The 15,515-nt window shown below is 41.0% G+C and overlaps 5 protein-coding genes across 8 annotated transcripts in view; 3 read left to right on the top strand and 2 right to left on the bottom strand.

Annotated features, from left to right (window-relative positions):
* The first annotated feature begins 2 nt into the window (after positions 1 to 2).
* On the top strand, positions 3 to 6,054 carry LOC123008913 (histone-lysine N-methyltransferase SETD1). The gene is made up of 6 exons (XM_044404972.1): positions 3 to 243; positions 293 to 523; positions 2,176 to 3,170; positions 3,220 to 3,383; positions 3,438 to 5,705; positions 5,759 to 6,054. Exons 2-6 carry the CDS (start codon positions 294 to 296, stop codon positions 5,930 to 5,932), a joined length of 3,831 nt encoding a protein of 1,276 aa, XP_044260907.1. The 5' UTR covers positions 3 to 243; position 293; the 3' UTR covers positions 5,933 to 6,054.
* LOC123008921 (mediator of RNA polymerase II transcription subunit 21) lies at positions 5,953 to 6,793 on the bottom strand. Its single transcript, XM_044404984.1, has 3 exons — positions 6,534 to 6,793; positions 6,271 to 6,486; positions 5,953 to 6,225 (listed from the first exon to the last, which is right to left on the bottom strand). Exons 1-3 carry the CDS (start codon positions 6,573 to 6,575, stop codon positions 6,055 to 6,057), a joined length of 429 nt encoding a protein of 142 aa, XP_044260919.1. The 5' UTR covers positions 6,576 to 6,793; the 3' UTR covers positions 5,953 to 6,054.
* A 50-nt stretch (positions 6,794 to 6,843) lies between these two features.
* On the top strand, positions 6,844 to 10,434 carry LOC123008915 (WASH complex subunit 2). Of its 3 annotated transcripts, none has more exons than XM_044404976.1 (10): positions 6,844 to 6,956; positions 7,007 to 7,146; positions 7,197 to 7,519; positions 7,570 to 7,762; positions 7,905 to 8,118; positions 8,162 to 8,418; positions 8,463 to 9,130; positions 9,184 to 9,337; positions 9,386 to 10,215; positions 10,269 to 10,434. In XM_044404976.1, the coding sequence occupies exons 1-10, from the start codon at positions 6,938 to 6,940 to the stop codon at positions 10,273 to 10,275; spliced, it is 2,805 nt and encodes a 934-aa protein (XP_044260911.1). In that variant the 5' UTR covers positions 6,844 to 6,937; the 3' UTR covers positions 10,276 to 10,434. The 3 variants fall into 3 exon arrangements, with proteins under 3 accessions (XP_044260911.1, XP_044260909.1, XP_044260910.1); XM_044404974.1 differs by having other exon boundaries at positions 6,848 to 6,956; positions 9,386 to 10,211; XM_044404975.1 differs by having other exon boundaries at positions 6,923 to 6,956; positions 7,905 to 8,115; positions 9,386 to 10,211.
* Positions 10,385 to 12,689, bottom strand: LOC123008918 (vacuole membrane protein 1). 2 transcript variants are annotated; one of them, XM_044404978.1, is made up of 7 exons: positions 12,521 to 12,689; positions 12,156 to 12,376; positions 11,775 to 12,004; positions 11,582 to 11,727; positions 11,243 to 11,528; positions 11,031 to 11,190; positions 10,385 to 10,980 (listed from the first exon to the last, which is right to left on the bottom strand). In XM_044404978.1, exons 2-7 carry the CDS (start codon positions 12,363 to 12,365, stop codon positions 10,558 to 10,560), a joined length of 1,455 nt encoding a protein of 484 aa, XP_044260913.1. In that variant the 5' UTR covers positions 12,366 to 12,376; positions 12,521 to 12,689; the 3' UTR covers positions 10,385 to 10,557. The 2 variants fall into 2 exon arrangements, with proteins under 2 accessions (XP_044260913.1, XP_044260914.1); XM_044404979.1 differs by lacking the exon at positions 12,156 to 12,376 and having other exon boundaries at positions 12,521 to 12,684.
* Positions 12,690 to 12,996: 307 nt separating this feature from the next.
* Positions 12,997 to 15,515, top strand: part of LOC123008810 (sperm-associated antigen 6-like) — a 4,518-nt gene continuing 1,999 nt past the window's right edge. Inside the window, exons 1-4 of the mRNA XM_044404829.1 lie at positions 12,997 to 13,144; positions 13,189 to 13,346; positions 13,394 to 13,805; positions 13,857 to 14,470. Coding sequence (XP_044260764.1) covers positions 13,015 to 13,144; positions 13,189 to 13,346; positions 13,394 to 13,805; positions 13,857 to 14,470 — 1,314 coding nt within the window. The 5' untranslated portion in view covers positions 12,997 to 13,014. The remainder of the gene's footprint in view (positions 13,145 to 13,188; positions 13,347 to 13,393; positions 13,806 to 13,856; positions 14,471 to 15,515) is intronic.

Genomic DNA, 15,515 nt, shown 5'->3' with positions numbered 1-15,515 from the left:
GTAGCAGTGGGAACTAGTTTTTGACGTGAGGGTAGGTTAGAAGGTTGAGTGTCTTTCGTTGTGTGTTATTTACGTTAAATCGCGCCTTTTGCTCGAAAATAATAAATTAGTGAATGACATTTCGTTAATTAATAAACTCGGCGACTTTTCATCATTACAATTGCGGTTTACCATGCACGCATTTTTCGTATTTGACCCAAGCTGATTTGTGATTGTTTGTTATTATTTACTTCCATAGCAAAGGTGAGTGAGCCCCCTTGACTCGACTAGAATTAATTCGTTTCTTCGAAAGAATGAACGGCACAATGGAGCCACGAAAGAGCGACACGCACGGAGCCAAGGGGCCTAAGAATTACAAATTGCTGGTGGACCCTTTCTTGGTTAAGGGGGCTGCCAAGTTGTACAGGTACGACGGGGTGGTCCCCAACGACGCCTCGTACCGACCGCCGGTTCCGAGGGACCCCAGGTCGCACCTCACCAGGATTTGGACGAGACTGGAGACGCTCGACCTGCCAGTACCAAGGTCTGAAACAGCCCCAAAACTTGCTTTTTCCATTTATGAGAGGCGACATAACCTCACTTTTTATTTATGTTTAATGCCCAACCAAGGACGCATATTTTTAGGTGGAAAGTTTCACTCCATGTTATTAATTGGGCCGGTTTGTGTATTTACACAGTGTTTTATTGATGGCTCAACACAATATGTTTGGAATTTGTGATTTTTTTCAATTTGTGAGCAGCAATTGGTTATGTCAAGTTGGGAAATGTCAAATTACACAATTTGAAAGCTTGTGACTAGATTTTCAGCAAATTATTTGCCAATAAAACTAATGACATAACCTCACTTTTTGTTATTAAAGAAATGGGATAAGTAGATTATACTTTAATTGTGGTTATTAACGCATTTTGGGAGGTCATCACAAGATTAGTTAGTGACATGTCGACATTTATTTGGAATATGAATTAAATGAAAAAAACTGATTTTTTACATAACCTCACTTTTTTGTTGGTATTTTCAGAACAATGGAATTGTGGGCATATTTGTATTTTTTCATTTTAATTTTTAATTTCGTAATCAGAAAAGTGTTCATTTATTATTAGTTTTGGCATCAGAATGAGATTATTTGGATTTTTGTCTCATAACCTCACTTTTTTAACGATCTTTCTTAGATTTTTTGGGTGAAACTGCAAATATTGTTGTCAAAAGTAAATTTAAATTACTTAATGAGGGGCTTTTGATCATTTCTTTAACCATTTTTGACAAATTTTTCCATATAATAACTGAAATAATAAATAATTAAATTTTGTACCTAGTTTTTATTTTATTTTTTTTTGCAAATTTGGTGTTAAGGTAGTGGAACTTATAATTGTTTTAATAAAAATTGTAGATTGGTAGTTTTATTTAGTGAAAAAAATTAAAATTTGAAAAAAAGTTGGACTTAAGATGGGATTTAATTTTGGCTTAAATGCTTCATTGCTAGTTTATTACCTCTGATTGAGCCATTTTTATTACTAATTTTATTAAAGAAATAACAATTACGTTGCTGTTTGCGTTAAAACGACAAAAATTTGGAACAAAGTTGACATAACCTCACTTTCTTTTTTTGTAAATTCAATGATCGTTTTTCAAGAAACTGAATAAATTACTTGGAAAATAAGACTGTTAATACTAATAGTTTTAATTAATGTTTACACTTTAATGATTAATTAGTAGAAGAGCAGCAAAAATGTAGAAAGCTTGAACTTTGAGAAGACGAAATTTGGACAAAAAGGCCTAATTTTCGGGCTAGTGGTCTATAATTGCGTAATTTTTGTTACTAATTTTATTAAATGCATCAATTACGTTGCTTATTTCATTAAAACGACGAAATTAAAAAAAAAATAGTGACATAACCTCACTTTTTTCCACTCGTGGACGATGAATGTTTTTGTTTTTCATGAAAATCTGAATAAATCATTTTCAAAAAAACTGTTTTAAGTATTTTTTCCTAACTTTTATATTAAAAAAATATATTTTTAGCCCATTTTGATATGATTCCGGGGCCGGTTCAAGGTGACTTTGTAAAGTTTTTCACCAACTGTGTAAGCCCGACTCACACTGGAGAAATTTACTTTAAAAAGCTTAATTTTTGTTTTATTTCTAAAAACTTACCATTGAAAGCGTGAAATTTACAGGTTCAAGATCGACTCAAACTACGTGGGGGAGCCCCCTTCGATCGAAGTAACAATTTTCCACTTGAACGACAACATTGACAAGCAGTTCCTCAAAGACATGGTGCAAAAATACGGCGTAATTGAGGAACTCTTCATCTACTACCACCCTCAAACCAACAAACACCTCGGTATTGGTCGTGTTGTCTTTGAAACAGTTGTCGGTGCGAAAACCTGCGTCGAAAAATTGAACGACACCAGTGTTATGGGTCAAATTCTCGAAGTCTTCCTCGATCCATTCGGCGAAAAATGTAAAAAGAAATTCGAAGACTGTACTGTAGAAAAACGCCCCCCACCACCCATCATCGAAAACACGCCGAAAACCGAACCTGAGAAACTCAAAATCGACGAAGAGAAAAAGAAAGATGAAAAAGAACCGAAAGAGAGCATCGATGAAGTTAAAAAGAAAGACAGAGATAGGGATAGGGAGAGAGATAGGTATAGGTATCGGGAGTTTGCCACGCCCAGTAGCTCAGATATGGGTTACGGAACCGCCTCTAGTGAATTTTCAGCCAGTTACGGATCGGCAGGTACCACGCCATTGGCTTACGATTATTCACACATGGCACATCAGTATCCGTACGCCACGCCCACTTATCACTGCCCGCCCACTGTATGGCCAATGGCCACACCTCAATGGCCATCAGACATGTGGGATCGCACTCCAATACCCCCCAAATGGCCCGAAAAAGAACACCCAGTTAAAGAATACAAAGAAGAGAAAAAACGAAATAATGTAGCCCCTATTAAAACTAAAAAAGAGAAAGAGAAGGAGGAGGAAGAGAGCAAAACGCTTGATTTAGACACAAGGATTGCTCTTTTACTTAAAGGGCGGGGCACGGGTGATAAAGCACCGCCCTTTCTACTACTGGGCGGGGATTCGGACGACGAATCAAAGTCTTCCTTTGATAGAATGCCCAAATCGGTACCAATCCCAACATCAATTGACAGCGATGACGGTATATGGTGTGTCTAGTGTTTTTCAATTTTGTAAAGTTGGTATTTCAGACCGGTCAAGTATCTCACTAAGTGACATGCCCATTAATCCCCCTGCCCCCGAATTTGACACAAATTCGGTCAAGTGTGACGACACCGCCCCTCTCTCTACCCCACCGTCGCCATTTTTGTCCAAAGACGTCTATTTGGAGTGTCACAAGTTGGCGTTGGAACAGGTGAGTTTGAAAATTGGCGCGAAAAATTGCTTTTACACTGCGAAATTTTTTTAGGAGGTGGTGGCGCGTCAGAAGGAGGCTTTGGAGACCAGCGCCCTCTTGAAACAAATCGATGTGACGAAAATCGGTAGCGACATCTCGTCGAGTGAGGATGAACTTTTGACAGGTGACAATTATAGCCCCCTTGAGCGTAAATGTGATAAGGATGACGACCGAATGAGTTTATCGCCGTTGAGTGATAACGAACAGAAAATTGAAGAATCAAAGTTGGTCATGCCGACGTATCCTTATCAACAATATCCAGGATACCCAGGTCTCCCCTACTCGTATCCATACAATCAATACGATTGGAGACAGTCGTATCCATATACACATCCAATGTATTTGACTTCGTCTTACCCCTCAATGCACCCCTCCGTACAGTCATATATGAATTATCAAATGGCACCGAAACGGTCAGAAAACTCCAAAGATGACCCACACTCCCCTACTATAAACGCAGTGATTCAACAAATCACACAAGAATTGAAAGCGATTCTCAAGAAGGATTTTAATAAGAAAATGGTCGAAATGACAGCATTTAAAAAATTCGAAGCTTGGTGGGAGGAGGAGAGTAGTAAAGAGAATAAAAATAAAGAGGAAGTGGTGGAAAAACCGACACGTGACAATATTAATGTTTTATTGGAGGCAAATCGTGAGAATCTTTATTCGAATGTGAGTCTTGGTCTTAAAGCTTCACTTCCGAAAATGCCCAGTTTTCGCCGTAAGAAAATCCCCTCGCCTGAGGAGCGAAAATTGAGCGATTGTGAGGAAATCGTTCACGATTCGGATCCGGAAGTCACACGACCGTTGCGCCGTATTCGGATCAGTTCGTCGAGTAGTTCGGAAAGTTCGAGTTTGAGTTCGGAAAGTGAGGACAGTTCGGATGAGAGTTGTTCCGATTCGAAGGAGAAAACACCAGAACCGGAAAAAGCCCCAAAACCGGTCAATCGATACTCGAAAATCTACGTTAGTGATAGTGACGATGGCGAATTGGAGTTTTTGGAACGGCGAAGGCGGAACACCGAATGGATGGAGCAAATCGAGAGGGAGAAGAAACAAGCAAATAAGGTGGTGGTGGTGGAGGAGGAGGTAAAAGTAGTCGAAGATGTGGAAATGGAGAGTTTGGAGGAGAAAAGTTTGGAGAAGTTGGAGAGTGAAAGGGAGGAGTTGTTGCGTCAAGTGAGGAATCCAGAGCCTCCAGAGGAGCCCCCAGTGAGTAGCAGCGACGATGAGAATCTCGAAGCGAGAGTAAGGAAGAAAGAGGAGGTGAAAGAGGAGCATAATGGGGCATTGGAGCCCCCGAAACGTGTCTCAGAGTCATCAATCGAAAGCAGTCCTTCGTCACAAGTCACCATGGAACACTCCTATTGTATGCAACCAATTGAAATTTCCGCTGAAGCAACTCAAGAAAATCTCGTTCATGATCATGGTTACACTACTAAGGAGACGAAACCGGTCAAGGAGAAGCCCCCAAGGCCCCGCAAACGCAAAGAACACAAAAAACTCCAAGAATTACAAAACTACGACAGTTACAAGTACAATTCTTCTGTTCCCTACACCATCCACAATGTTAAACACAAAGAACGCGATGTGATGAATCAAATGAGTATTCTTTACGAGTTTTTAACGAAAGGAATCGACTTCGAGGATATTCAATACATGAAACAGAGTTACGAGTTTATGTTGGCTGATGATTCGATGGGTTATTGGTTGAATGACACCCATTGGGTGGACCATTGCGTTACGGATCTGTACTCGAGTCCGGCGAAAAGACGGAAACGGGACGATGTGAGACTCCATTCGACCGGATGTGCCCGAACTGAGGGCTATTACAAGATAGCAGCACACGAAAAGGCCAAATATAAGTACCATCACGCAAAATCGCATGCAATTGTTTCGGAAAACGCCCCCGTGAGTAAAATGCAAGGTTTGTCACGGGAAGCACGCTCGAATCAGCGACGTCTATTGGCGGCTTTTGGTGGCGACACCGACTCCGATCTCCTGAAGTTTAATCAGCTGAAATTCAGGAAAAAACATCTGAAATTCGCCAAATCGGCCATCCACGATTGGGGCTTGTTCGCAATGGAGCCAATCGCGGCCGATGAAATGGTGATCGAGTACGTGGGGCAGATGGTGAGACATAGTGTTGCCGATTTGAGGGAGCGCAAGTATGAAGCGACGGGGATTGGGAGCTCGTATTTGTTCCGAATCGATCTTGAGAATATCATTGATGCGACTAAATGTGGCAACCTTGCAAGGTTTATCAATCACAGTTGTAATGTAAGTGTGCGAACTGAAATTGTTGTCCGTTTTGTATTAATTGTGTTTTGTAGCCTAATTGTTACGCCAAAGTGATTACAATCGAGTCCCAGAAGAAGATTGTGATATATTCGAAGCAGAGCATCGGTGTAAACGAGGAAATCACCTACGATTACAAATTCCCGATCGAGGATGAGAAAATCCCGTGTCTGTGTGGGGCGGCCACGTGTCGCGGGACACTTAATTAAACCGAGTTAGTTACTATATGAAATTTTAAATTATCTTTTTTATTTGTATATATGTTTCTGTAAATAGTACATGGTTATTTGTGTTTGTTTTTCAACCGCAAATAAAATTCATCAACAGCTCACTAGTCTTTGTTCCCGACTTTTGTCAAATGTTGCATGTCGAGTTGTGATTGGGCGATGTCGCTCAACGCCGCTTGGATTTGCTCGAGGAGATCCTGGCCTTTGCGCACTATAGCCTCCAGTCGCTCGGCTGACTCTTGATTCTCCGATTCGAGAATTCGGAGACTTTGCAACTGGAATAGGTGTTTAGTCTGCGGTCCGGTTCGCGACTCGCCTACCTGCACGTCCGTTGAGCTTTCCTCGCTTGGCAACGACTCGATCAAAGTGTCGATATCTTTGGCGCATCGGGCAATCAACGTCGTGAATAACTGGACGTAGTCTTCTTGGTTTTGCTGCTGGGGGGTTTGGGAACCGCTCCTGTCGAAATTCGGGAACTTGCTAGGGGGCGCAAACTGTTGCAAAATTCCTATACTGTTACAGAAGTGTTCGGCTTGCTACAATAACACAAAGTGTGAAGGGGTTTGAATTTAGAGGGGGTTACCTGATTTATGCAATCCTGGAGCTGGGTCAAGCGATCGGCCATGAGAAATTGAGGTTATGTTACTACAGTCACACAAAAAACAACTCTAACTTGACTAAAATGACGTACTAACGCTTATTTATCACCTCAAACGGTTCAAATGCCACAAAAATCATTAATTATCACAAAATTCACCGCAAGGTTAATGACATTTCGCAAAAACAAACATGCAAGATTGCCAACACAAATCTAGTGCGGTCAAGTTTAAATAACTTAATTAAAAAACATACCGAAATATTATTTTAACTGTGACGCACAAAAAATAAACACGAGAAACGACAATATTCAAATTGTTTGATTTTATTAAATGATAATTATTAAAAAATATTAGTTGTATATAGCCAATCATCGAACGAAAAATCCCCATGTCATGTTTTAACAAATGTCAAATTATTATTAATTAATCAAAAATATCAATTAATTCTACTTTCTAGACTTGCACAACGGCGTGGACATGTCCACTAGCAAGCCCTGGGACCGTCCGTGGTCCATGGAGGAGATAATCGAAAATTCGGATAATTGGAACTTGGCCGGTGATGTGGCCCTTTTAAACACACTTAAAGCTTTCGCAGACGTATTTCAAGCCTCTCCTTTATGTTTCCACTCTCAATTGTTGATTTTTAGAATCTTCTAACTCGTACCACTGAAATTAACAATAATTTGCAAAATTTGACAAGCACCCTGTCTGAGACAAGTCTCCAGTTGGATATAGCCCAAAACGAGTTCCAGAGTTTGCGCAATAGTCAGTTTATTGAAAGTCGAGTGTATGAAGACGATGAGACTCTGGAGGCGACGGGCGAGGCGAAAGCTGAGGAGGAGAAAGAGGTTGATAAGACTGAGGAGGTTAGATTGGCGGCTTTGAAGGGGTTAGAGGTCTTGGAGAAGTACTTTGATCGAGTTGAGGTGTCGGTTAGTGACAGTGAAGACGATGACATCGATTTGCCCAAGTGATTTTTCACGACAAATTGTTAAAACTCTAATGAAATTTTTTTTTTAGTTATGTTCTCAGACCCAAAGATTTGTACATTGATCGCCCCCTTCCGTACGTGATCGGGTCCGAAGAGTGGCACAGGACGTGGCACGTGGGCCTGGAGGACTCCTCCAGCGGTAGCGAAACTGAGAAAGTTTCGGATAATTTCAGTGAAAGCGACTCGGAATCAGACTTGCCAATTATCCCCGATAGAACACAGGTTTTTAACACATGTTTTTCCATTGGTTGGCTCGGACTTGATCCATGAATTACCATAATTTTATTGGTCTATTAACCAGCCAACCGAATTTTAGTTTAGTCGCGATCTAGTCACAATGGGAAATATTTGGTTCTATTTCCAGATTAAAGACACTTCGGAGACCAGTTCCGAGCTGGATTTGCGAACTGAACCGAAAAATTTCATCAATTCGAGTGACAGTGAAAATTCGGTGGCGGTGCAAGCCGTTGGTAACTTTGCCGAAGAGTTGGCGGCGAAATTGGGTCACGTGATCGATCAGGAGTACGCTGAACCGGAAGTGAACCGACGGCCGATCCAGACAAAGCCACAATACGGTAGTGAGTTTTTCGAACCGGACGGCAGACTAAACACTCATTTCAGATAACTTGTTTTTCGATGAACCGCCGCCTTTGGACGAGCCGAAAGGGCTGTTTTCGGGGGGTAAGGGCTTGTTTGATGATGATGATGAGGCCACGCCTCCAACCCCCAAACCCGAATTGAGACAACCCCCGAAAAAAGACCTTTTCGATGGAGATGAAAGCGACGATGAAATTTTTACGAAAAAAAATCCGTATTTGCAAAAACCGGCCAAAATACCTCTCTTCAGTGACGAACCTCCGGCCTTAGACGATAAAAAGGTTGGTATGATTGATTTGTCTATAGCTAAATTTGATTGGTTTAGAAACCGGTGGGCGGAGTTTCGATTTTCGGAGGCGGTGATTTGTTCGATAAGAAGTTGTTGAGGCGACAGCCAAGCTCCGATGAGGAGCAGGAACCTGAAACGAAAGGGCGGAGCGTCAATTTGTTTGGGTCTGACGAGGAGGAGTCAAGTGAGAGTGGCTTATTCAACAAAATTGAGCCAAAAGTCGAGGAAACACCGAAAAAAATGTCTTTGTTTGACGACAACGATGACTTGTTCAAAGACGATCTCTTTTCGTCAACAGCCCCGAAAAAATTCACTTCCGGTCTTTTCGACGACGATTTGTTCGCTACACAACCGGAAACGAAAAATTCCGCTGACTTATTTGCCGATTTGATGGCAATTCCCGATGATAAAAATTCGATAAACGTCGACAGTCGTGAAACGCAAAAAGAGGCGGAGCCTCCGAAACCCAAACCACGCCCATCCCTGTTCGAACCTGACGATTTGTTCGCGTCTGAAGCTCCACCCACGCAAACATCAACACCGCAAAAGGCATCAATCCCTGATGTGCGACTTTTTGATCCCAACCCGCCCCCTGACGACAATTGGGACACAACGACGGATGAGTTTGAGACAACCAATCAGATTCAAGAGGAGGAAAGCAACAAAAGTGATTTGTTTAGCGAAGAACCGCCCCCACTTGTCATGTTAGTAGAGAAAATTAACCACGATTTTCAATTTTTTGTTTTTTTTTTTTTAGAAATAAACCTGGGAAACTCAAACATGATTTAAAGATCAACGTTGGGGCCTTAAGACCGGGCGCATTTCCGCCAAAACAGACAGATGGCGCTACTAAATCACCACCGTCATTTGATGAGGCTGACAATGTTACAGTGTTGCCAAGTGTTACTAAAGTAATTATTTTCACCGTTTTTTGTATTTTTTTTTAATTGTTAATTTAGGATAGGGCCCGACGACCCTTAAATAGGCGTCCGTCGACGAGAAAAGGCCGAAAAGAAGCTTTAAAAAAATCAGAAAGTGATTTTCAACTAGAACAAGAAAATGACCCAACGTCACGTGACCCCATATTTGAGGTTAAGTCAAGCAGAAACGATTCAAATTTGCCTCAAGGAAATTTGAATCAGTTCGAGGAGCCCCCTGATGATGATTTATTTGATACAAAGTCACAAAAGACTGATATTCACCCGAATTTAGAGTCACGTGACACTTTCGTCCAAATCAAACCGAATTTGGGTTTATTTGACGAGCCTCCCGATGACGATTTGTTTGCAAACAGTGATACCAACATTATGAAAGAAAGTACGGGTCTATTTGATGAGCCCCGTGACGACATTCTTGACATAAGACGTGACTCGCCCAAACAAGATTCTCATCGAAGTTTTGGCTTGTTTGATGAGCCCCCCGATGACTTATTTGAGGTTAAGAGTGAAACTAAACCAAAGTCAGATTTGTTTGAAGAGGAATTTGGCGACTCACGTGACATTTTTGAAGGAAATAAGACTAAATCGGGTTTAGGGTTGTTTGGTGAGCGCTCAGACGATGATTTGTTCGGTAGTAGAGGCGAAAGTGAGGTTAAATCGGACGAGTCACGTGACATTCCAAAGTCAAGTCAAGTCAAAACCGACATTTTCGGTGATGAAGACGATGATGATTTATTTAACGCAAAAAAAACGCCAATTCAGGGGAATAAAGCCAAAAAGTCGTTATTTGATGATGATGAGGATGATGATGATATTTTTAAAAGTTTCACTAGCGCTAGTGTGAAAAGTAGGTACCTGTTTTAATTTTTCTTTGTAGTTTAATTAATTAAATTTTCTATTGTAGAATCTGAAACTAAGGTGGCGACGGAGAAAAAAGTTCCTAAAGTGAGTAGCATAAAAAAATTAGAGAATACGAAACCGGACGATGACCCCTTGTCAGCGCTCTTAAAATAGTTAAAATTATGTCAAACATTTATTTTTTGTAATTAAATCACACATGAAAGTCGTAATCACGCTAAAAATTGACTAAAAAGTGAATAAACCGTAAATAATACTTGTATACAAATCGGAATGGTTCAACAAAAAACAACCTCCCATAAAAACAACAACAAACTAAATTGAATAACCCTGACCTAATCCTTTGCTACTTTACTACTTTTCTTCTTGTGTATCCTCTTATAGTAACTCTGAGCAAACGAATTAACTATCGACACGATAAAATATAAAATCATGGCAACAACGAATTTTTCAAAAACCGAACTTAAAATATTCCCACTTTCGACTTTCCCACCCCCACCGCCATGCAACTTTGATTTTTGGCCATCCAAGAAGGCCTTGAAAGGTACTTGTAGCTTCTCGCCGACGACTGGGAGGTACTTAAGCCATTGCAGGGCCGTAACGATCAAAGTTTCATTAAACGCAATTATGACAAATAATTTCTGGATATGCATCTTAATGATGGCTTTGCCGATTAAAGTAGCCCCGAAGAATGTCCAAAACGGGACCAAAAAGTGGCCACAAGTAATCCCCGCCAAGTCAAACAAAGGATTCGGGATCTGGAATCACAAATCGAGTAATTACCCCCAAAAATAACAGCAATACCAACACTAGCACACGCCAATATCCCTAAAAATCCCACCCTTTGGACCAGCTCCTCGACGAAAAGCTTCCCTTTTTCGATAAGGGTGAGCTCATTCCTGTTGTTCTGCTTCCGTTTCAACTCCTCAAACTCCTTTAAATCGTCGTCTTCGTCATCAGGATCGATGCTGGAATAACAAATTTTAGGCACTCGCTACGTTTGTTTTGTGTTTAAATTACCCAGAAAGTCTCGCCGCTCGGGCCATGAAATACGGGGGCAACTCCCCTAAGGCAGTCCCCGCCCCCCAACACATCGCTTCCAATCTAACTTTCGACATGATACTTAAAATAGACACAGCCAATGGATTTCGTTCATCTGGACATATTATTTCGTCCGGATAAGGCGGCTCTGGGAAATTTAACGACTCGCATTCGTACGCAGCGAGTGTCACGGCCGCTATATGGGGCCCCAAATACAGTATAAAAGTGTGCAAACCGGTCCCCAACCCCACCGATGATAAAATTCCTACGTAAAAAAACCGAAAACATACAAAAGGCGTGGCTAGAGGCGTGGCTCACCTAAACCTATCCAATATGAACACCAGAGGAGTTTCTTATAAACGATTTGGATGTAGGATTGGTGAGGACCGGCCGTTTTCACCAATAAATAAGAAGATAGAAGAGTTAATGTGATAAGTAAGACGATTTTCTTATGTTCTAGGATCCTGAAACAGGTGTGCCAACTACAAAAAAAATTTCATGGCAAACTTACTTTCTACCATATGTTGTTAATAAAGTGGTGACTTCTTTTGTCGCATATTCGAGTGTGGTTAGTGGTCGTTTCCATAGTACTAGACTTTCTCTCTCTTTCCGTTCTTTTTCTTTCCTTGTTTTTTCGCTCAAGTCGCCACCCCCGGTTGTGGGGGCCTCATCGGGGGTCATCGCCGTTCCATTGGTGGAATTCTCCTTACGTTTCGTCATTTTGAAGCCCAGTCTTTGGAGCTATAAAAAAAAATAAATGACAATCATGCAAGGTCAAAAATCACACAAAAACGCAACGAAATCATAAGAAGCAAACGGTGGTGGCAAACAAAACGATAAAGCGGCTGTGCTGGGGGCCCCCCCGCCTACATCACTCACACTCAAGCCCTACCAGCTCTGTCTTATTGCCGGTAGTCTTTTGGCCCTTTTTCCTGCACTCGTTCTTGAGCTGTTCCTTGGTCATGGCAAGGAGTTCGTCGACGGGTTTGCCGCCCCCTTTCACTGGAGTGCTACCAGTGGCCACATTCAGTGTCCTATTACTGAGAGAACTGACAGAAATCGAATTTTGTGACGTTCTCGAACGGATTTTCTTCCCTGCCATGCAGCCCCCGGCTGAAAATCCCCCCAATGTATTAAATTAGGACACTAGAGTGCCAGGAGGAAGTTGGACCTAACCTCAAATTGCATCGGAAAAAAACGGAATTAGAAGCACGAAAGCAAATTAAAATCAAGACGGGGTAAAGGGGGCTCACTTACTTGGTTAATTAAGAAGAAAATTGGAAGGAAAAGCACACATCACACAAACTCAAGTAGAAAAGTTGATTAGTGGTTCGGTGGAGTGACGTTTGAGAGGGGGCGCTGCGGGGAGTGTGAAATTTAATTAATCGGACACGTGGAAAGGACACAATTGAAAGATTTTGTGATTCCTTATCAGTTCCAGGACGCGATTTTGATAACAATGTCTAATAAAATAAAAAATTTATTTCTTATAATTGACTTTGTTTTTGTCACATTGGTATTACTGATTAAGGTTTGAATTTAAAAATCAATTAAAAAAATAAATTATGTTTAATGAACCGTGAAACATACTTTAAGGTGCAAAGTCGCTCTTGAAGCATTAATTAAATCTTTTTTTTAATTTTATCTCTCGCAGGTAAATATTTTTGGCTTTGGCACCACCTTGACGATGTTAAAATAACCAAATTTTGAAAATCTAGTGCGCGAGCCGCCATTTTGTCAAAATCGCAAAAATGACAACACGGTCAATTTTGCAAATCTTCGACCAGTACCAAAAAGCCCGTCTCAATTTTGTCAAATCGATCGCAGAACTGGCCCTCCGCCCCGCCAACATCCCTGTCCTCGACGAGCAAAACATTTTAGGTAACCCACCCCCCAATAACTCATCCCCAAAGCCCCAATTCTAGACCTCCTCAAGCCCCTCCTTAGCGATGTTTGCAAGCAAATCCAGAACTGCGCCACCATCGCCTTGGGCCGCATCATCCAGAACGACCACACCATGGCGAAAAAATTCTCCCAAACCGAGTTAATCAATCTTCTGTTGGCAACCCTACCCAAGGAAAATGTCGGTAAATCCCCCCAAACCACTTTTACTCGAACCAAAGCTTGTAGAAACACCAGAAAAACTCAATTCTGTTTGTCTTGCGCGCGGTTTGTAAGTACGACCCACAATTGGCGGAGTTCGTCGTCGAGACCGGCGCCCTCAAAACGGTTATAACCTGTATGGAGGATTTCGAACCGTCGGTTCAGGAGTCGGCCGCTTGGGTGATCGGTTACATAGCGCGTCATAATCAAAACTTGGCGAAAAAATGCGTGGAAGCGGGGGCTGTGCCCTTGCTCATCATGTGTTTGCAGGGGCCCCATTTGACCTTGAAACAAATCTCAGCGAGTGCACTGTGTGACATTGCTAAACACTCGATTGAACTGGCGCAGAATATAGTCGATGCGGGGGCTATACCCTACTTGGCGAAAAATCTCAATAATTTAGATGAGAAACTGAAACGACAGGTTTTAGCCGCATTGAGTGAGTAGCACGAACGAGCGAAGCGAGTGCCTTAAAATTATAGAATTGTAGGTTCCTGTGCCAAACACTCGGCCGAGCTGGCCGAAGTAGTAATCGAAGCGGAAGTCTTCCCGTGTGTTTTCCTCCATATGGCACATGCGTGCCCCCATGTTCGCAAAAACGCCGCTGGTTTGACCCGTGACGTTGTCAAACACACTCTCGAACTCACACAACTTATTGTCAATACGGGCGGGATTGGGGCCTTGATGGAACTCCTCACTGAGGATCCGGGCGAAGCCCGAATACCCTGTATAACCGCTTTGGGGTACATTGCCGGGCACTCTGATCAATTAGCAATGTCGGTGCTCGGTTGTAAAGCTATAGTTTTGCTTGGGGCGATTTTAAACGATTCGAAAGATGAAAATGTGTTAGCAGTGACGGCGTGGACTATTGGACAGATTGGGAAACACAGTCCTGAACATGCAAAAGCAGTGGCGGCGGCGAATTTATTCCCCAGATTGGTGCAATTGTATGTGAGCGAGGAGACGTCCGAAGACCTCAAGTTCAAGTGCAAGTTGGCGTTGAAATTGTGTCTGCAGAAGTGTCTTCTGGTGGCGGCGCTTGAACCCCTGCTCTACGATGCGCCCCCCAATATACTCAAGTACGTGCTGGGGCAGTACAGCAAGGTAATTATTTGTATTAAGAGCCTTAAATCCACTTTCAAAAAAATTGTTGCTTGTGGTAGGCAACTAGTTATACACCTCGATAAACGAAATTGGGAAAATTAACAAATTTTACTACAATTGAGAAGACTTTTTTAATGAAAAGTTGTTAATTCTAACAAGTCAAATAATTTCTGACTGTAATTATTGTTTATTTTGACATTTTAATTTTGTATGTGTATAACTGGTTGCCTACCACTGCTAATTGCCAATTTGTCATAGATGAAATATTTCCTCTATGCCTTTGTGTGGTTTTTTTCCAATTACGATTAAACCTTTGTTTATGAGCCCAAATACACTTTCAAAAAAATATCTTATTAGTGGTAGGCAACTAGTTATACACCTACATAATCAAAATTCGAAAAATTTACAAATTTTACTGCAGTTTTGCAATTAAGAAGACTTTTTTTAATGAAAAATTGTTATTTCTAACAACCGAAATAATTTTTTTCACTTTCAAAAAAAAATATTCTTAGTGGTTGGCTATCAGTTATACACCTACATATAAGAAATTGTAAAAATTAACAAATTTTACTGCAATTTTGTAATTAAGGTGACTTTTTAGTGAAAAACTATTAATTTTAACTGACAAAACAGTTTTTTTCCATTAAAAAAAATTGATTGCATTTAGTAGATTGCATTTTGATAAACGAAATTGGAAAAATTAACACATTTTACTGCAATCTTACAATTGAGGTGACTGTTTATGTCCAATTACAATTAAAACTTTGTTCATCATCTTAAACACACTTTCAAAAGGAAATTAGTTATTAATGGTAAGCAACCAGTTATACAACTACGTAATCAAAATTGAGAAAATTATCAAATTTTACCCCAATTTTACAATTAAGGAGATTTTCAAATGAAAAAGCGAAACAATTTTTTTCTCTTTGAAAAGAAACTTGGTAGACAACCAGTTATACATCCACGTAAACGAAATTAGGAAAATTTTACTAGACTTTTACAATTAAGAAGACATTTTTAATGAAAATTTTTTAATTCCAACAAG

The sequence above is a fragment of the Tribolium madens genome, unplaced genomic scaffold, assembly GCF_015345945.1.
Source record: "Tribolium madens isolate multiple individuals breed KSU strain unplaced genomic scaffold, Tmad_KSU_1.1 Scaffold_71;HRSCAF=194;Tcas5.2_LG6, whole genome shotgun sequence".
Taxonomy (NCBI): Eukaryota; Metazoa; Arthropoda; class Insecta; order Coleoptera; family Tenebrionidae; genus Tribolium; species Tribolium madens.
Note: the sequence above shows the minus strand (reverse complement) of the source record. Positions and strands in the feature narration are given on the sequence as shown.

Coding starts and splice junctions, on each gene's coding strand:
- LOC123008913 (XM_044404972.1), top strand. CDS start 294: ATGAACGGCACAATGGAGCCACGAAAGAGCGACACGCACGGAGCCAAG. Junction 524..2,175: donor CTCGACCTGCCAGTACCAAG/GTCTGAAACAGC, acceptor TGAAATTTACAG/GTTCAAGATCGACTCAAACT. Junction 3,384..3,437: donor ACAAGTTGGCGTTGGAACAG/GTGAGTTTGAAA, acceptor AAATTTTTTTAG/GAGGTGGTGGCGCGTCAGAA.
- LOC123008921 (XM_044404984.1), bottom strand. CDS start 6,575: ATGGCCGATCGCTTGACCCAGCTCCAGGATTGCATAAATCAG. Junction 6,487..6,533: donor TCCAGGATTGCATAAATCAG/GTAACCCCCTCT, acceptor GTGTTATTGTAG/CAAGCCGAACACTTCTGTAA. Junction 6,226..6,270: donor AAAGCTCAACGGACGTGCAG/GTAGGCGAGTCG, acceptor CACCTATTCCAG/TTGCAAAGTCTCCGAATTCT.
- LOC123008915 (XM_044404974.1), top strand. Junction 9,131..9,183: donor GAACCGCCCCCACTTGTCAT/GTTAGTAGAGAA, acceptor TTTTTTTTTTAG/AAATAAACCTGGGAAACTCA. Junction 9,338..9,385: donor TGTTGCCAAGTGTTACTAAA/GTAATTATTTTC, acceptor TTGTTAATTTAG/GATAGGGCCCGACGACCCTT.
- LOC123008918 (XM_044404978.1), bottom strand. CDS start 12,365: ATGGCAGGGAAGAAAATCCGTTCGAGAACGTCACAAAATTCGATTTCT. Junction 11,529..11,581: donor TTCATATTGGATAGGTTTAG/GTGAGCCACGCC, acceptor TTTTTTACGTAG/GAATTTTATCATCGGTGGGG. Junction 10,981..11,030: donor GGATATTGGCGTGTGCTAGT/GTTGGTATTGCT, acceptor TTGTGATTCCAG/ATCCCGAATCCTTTGTTTGA.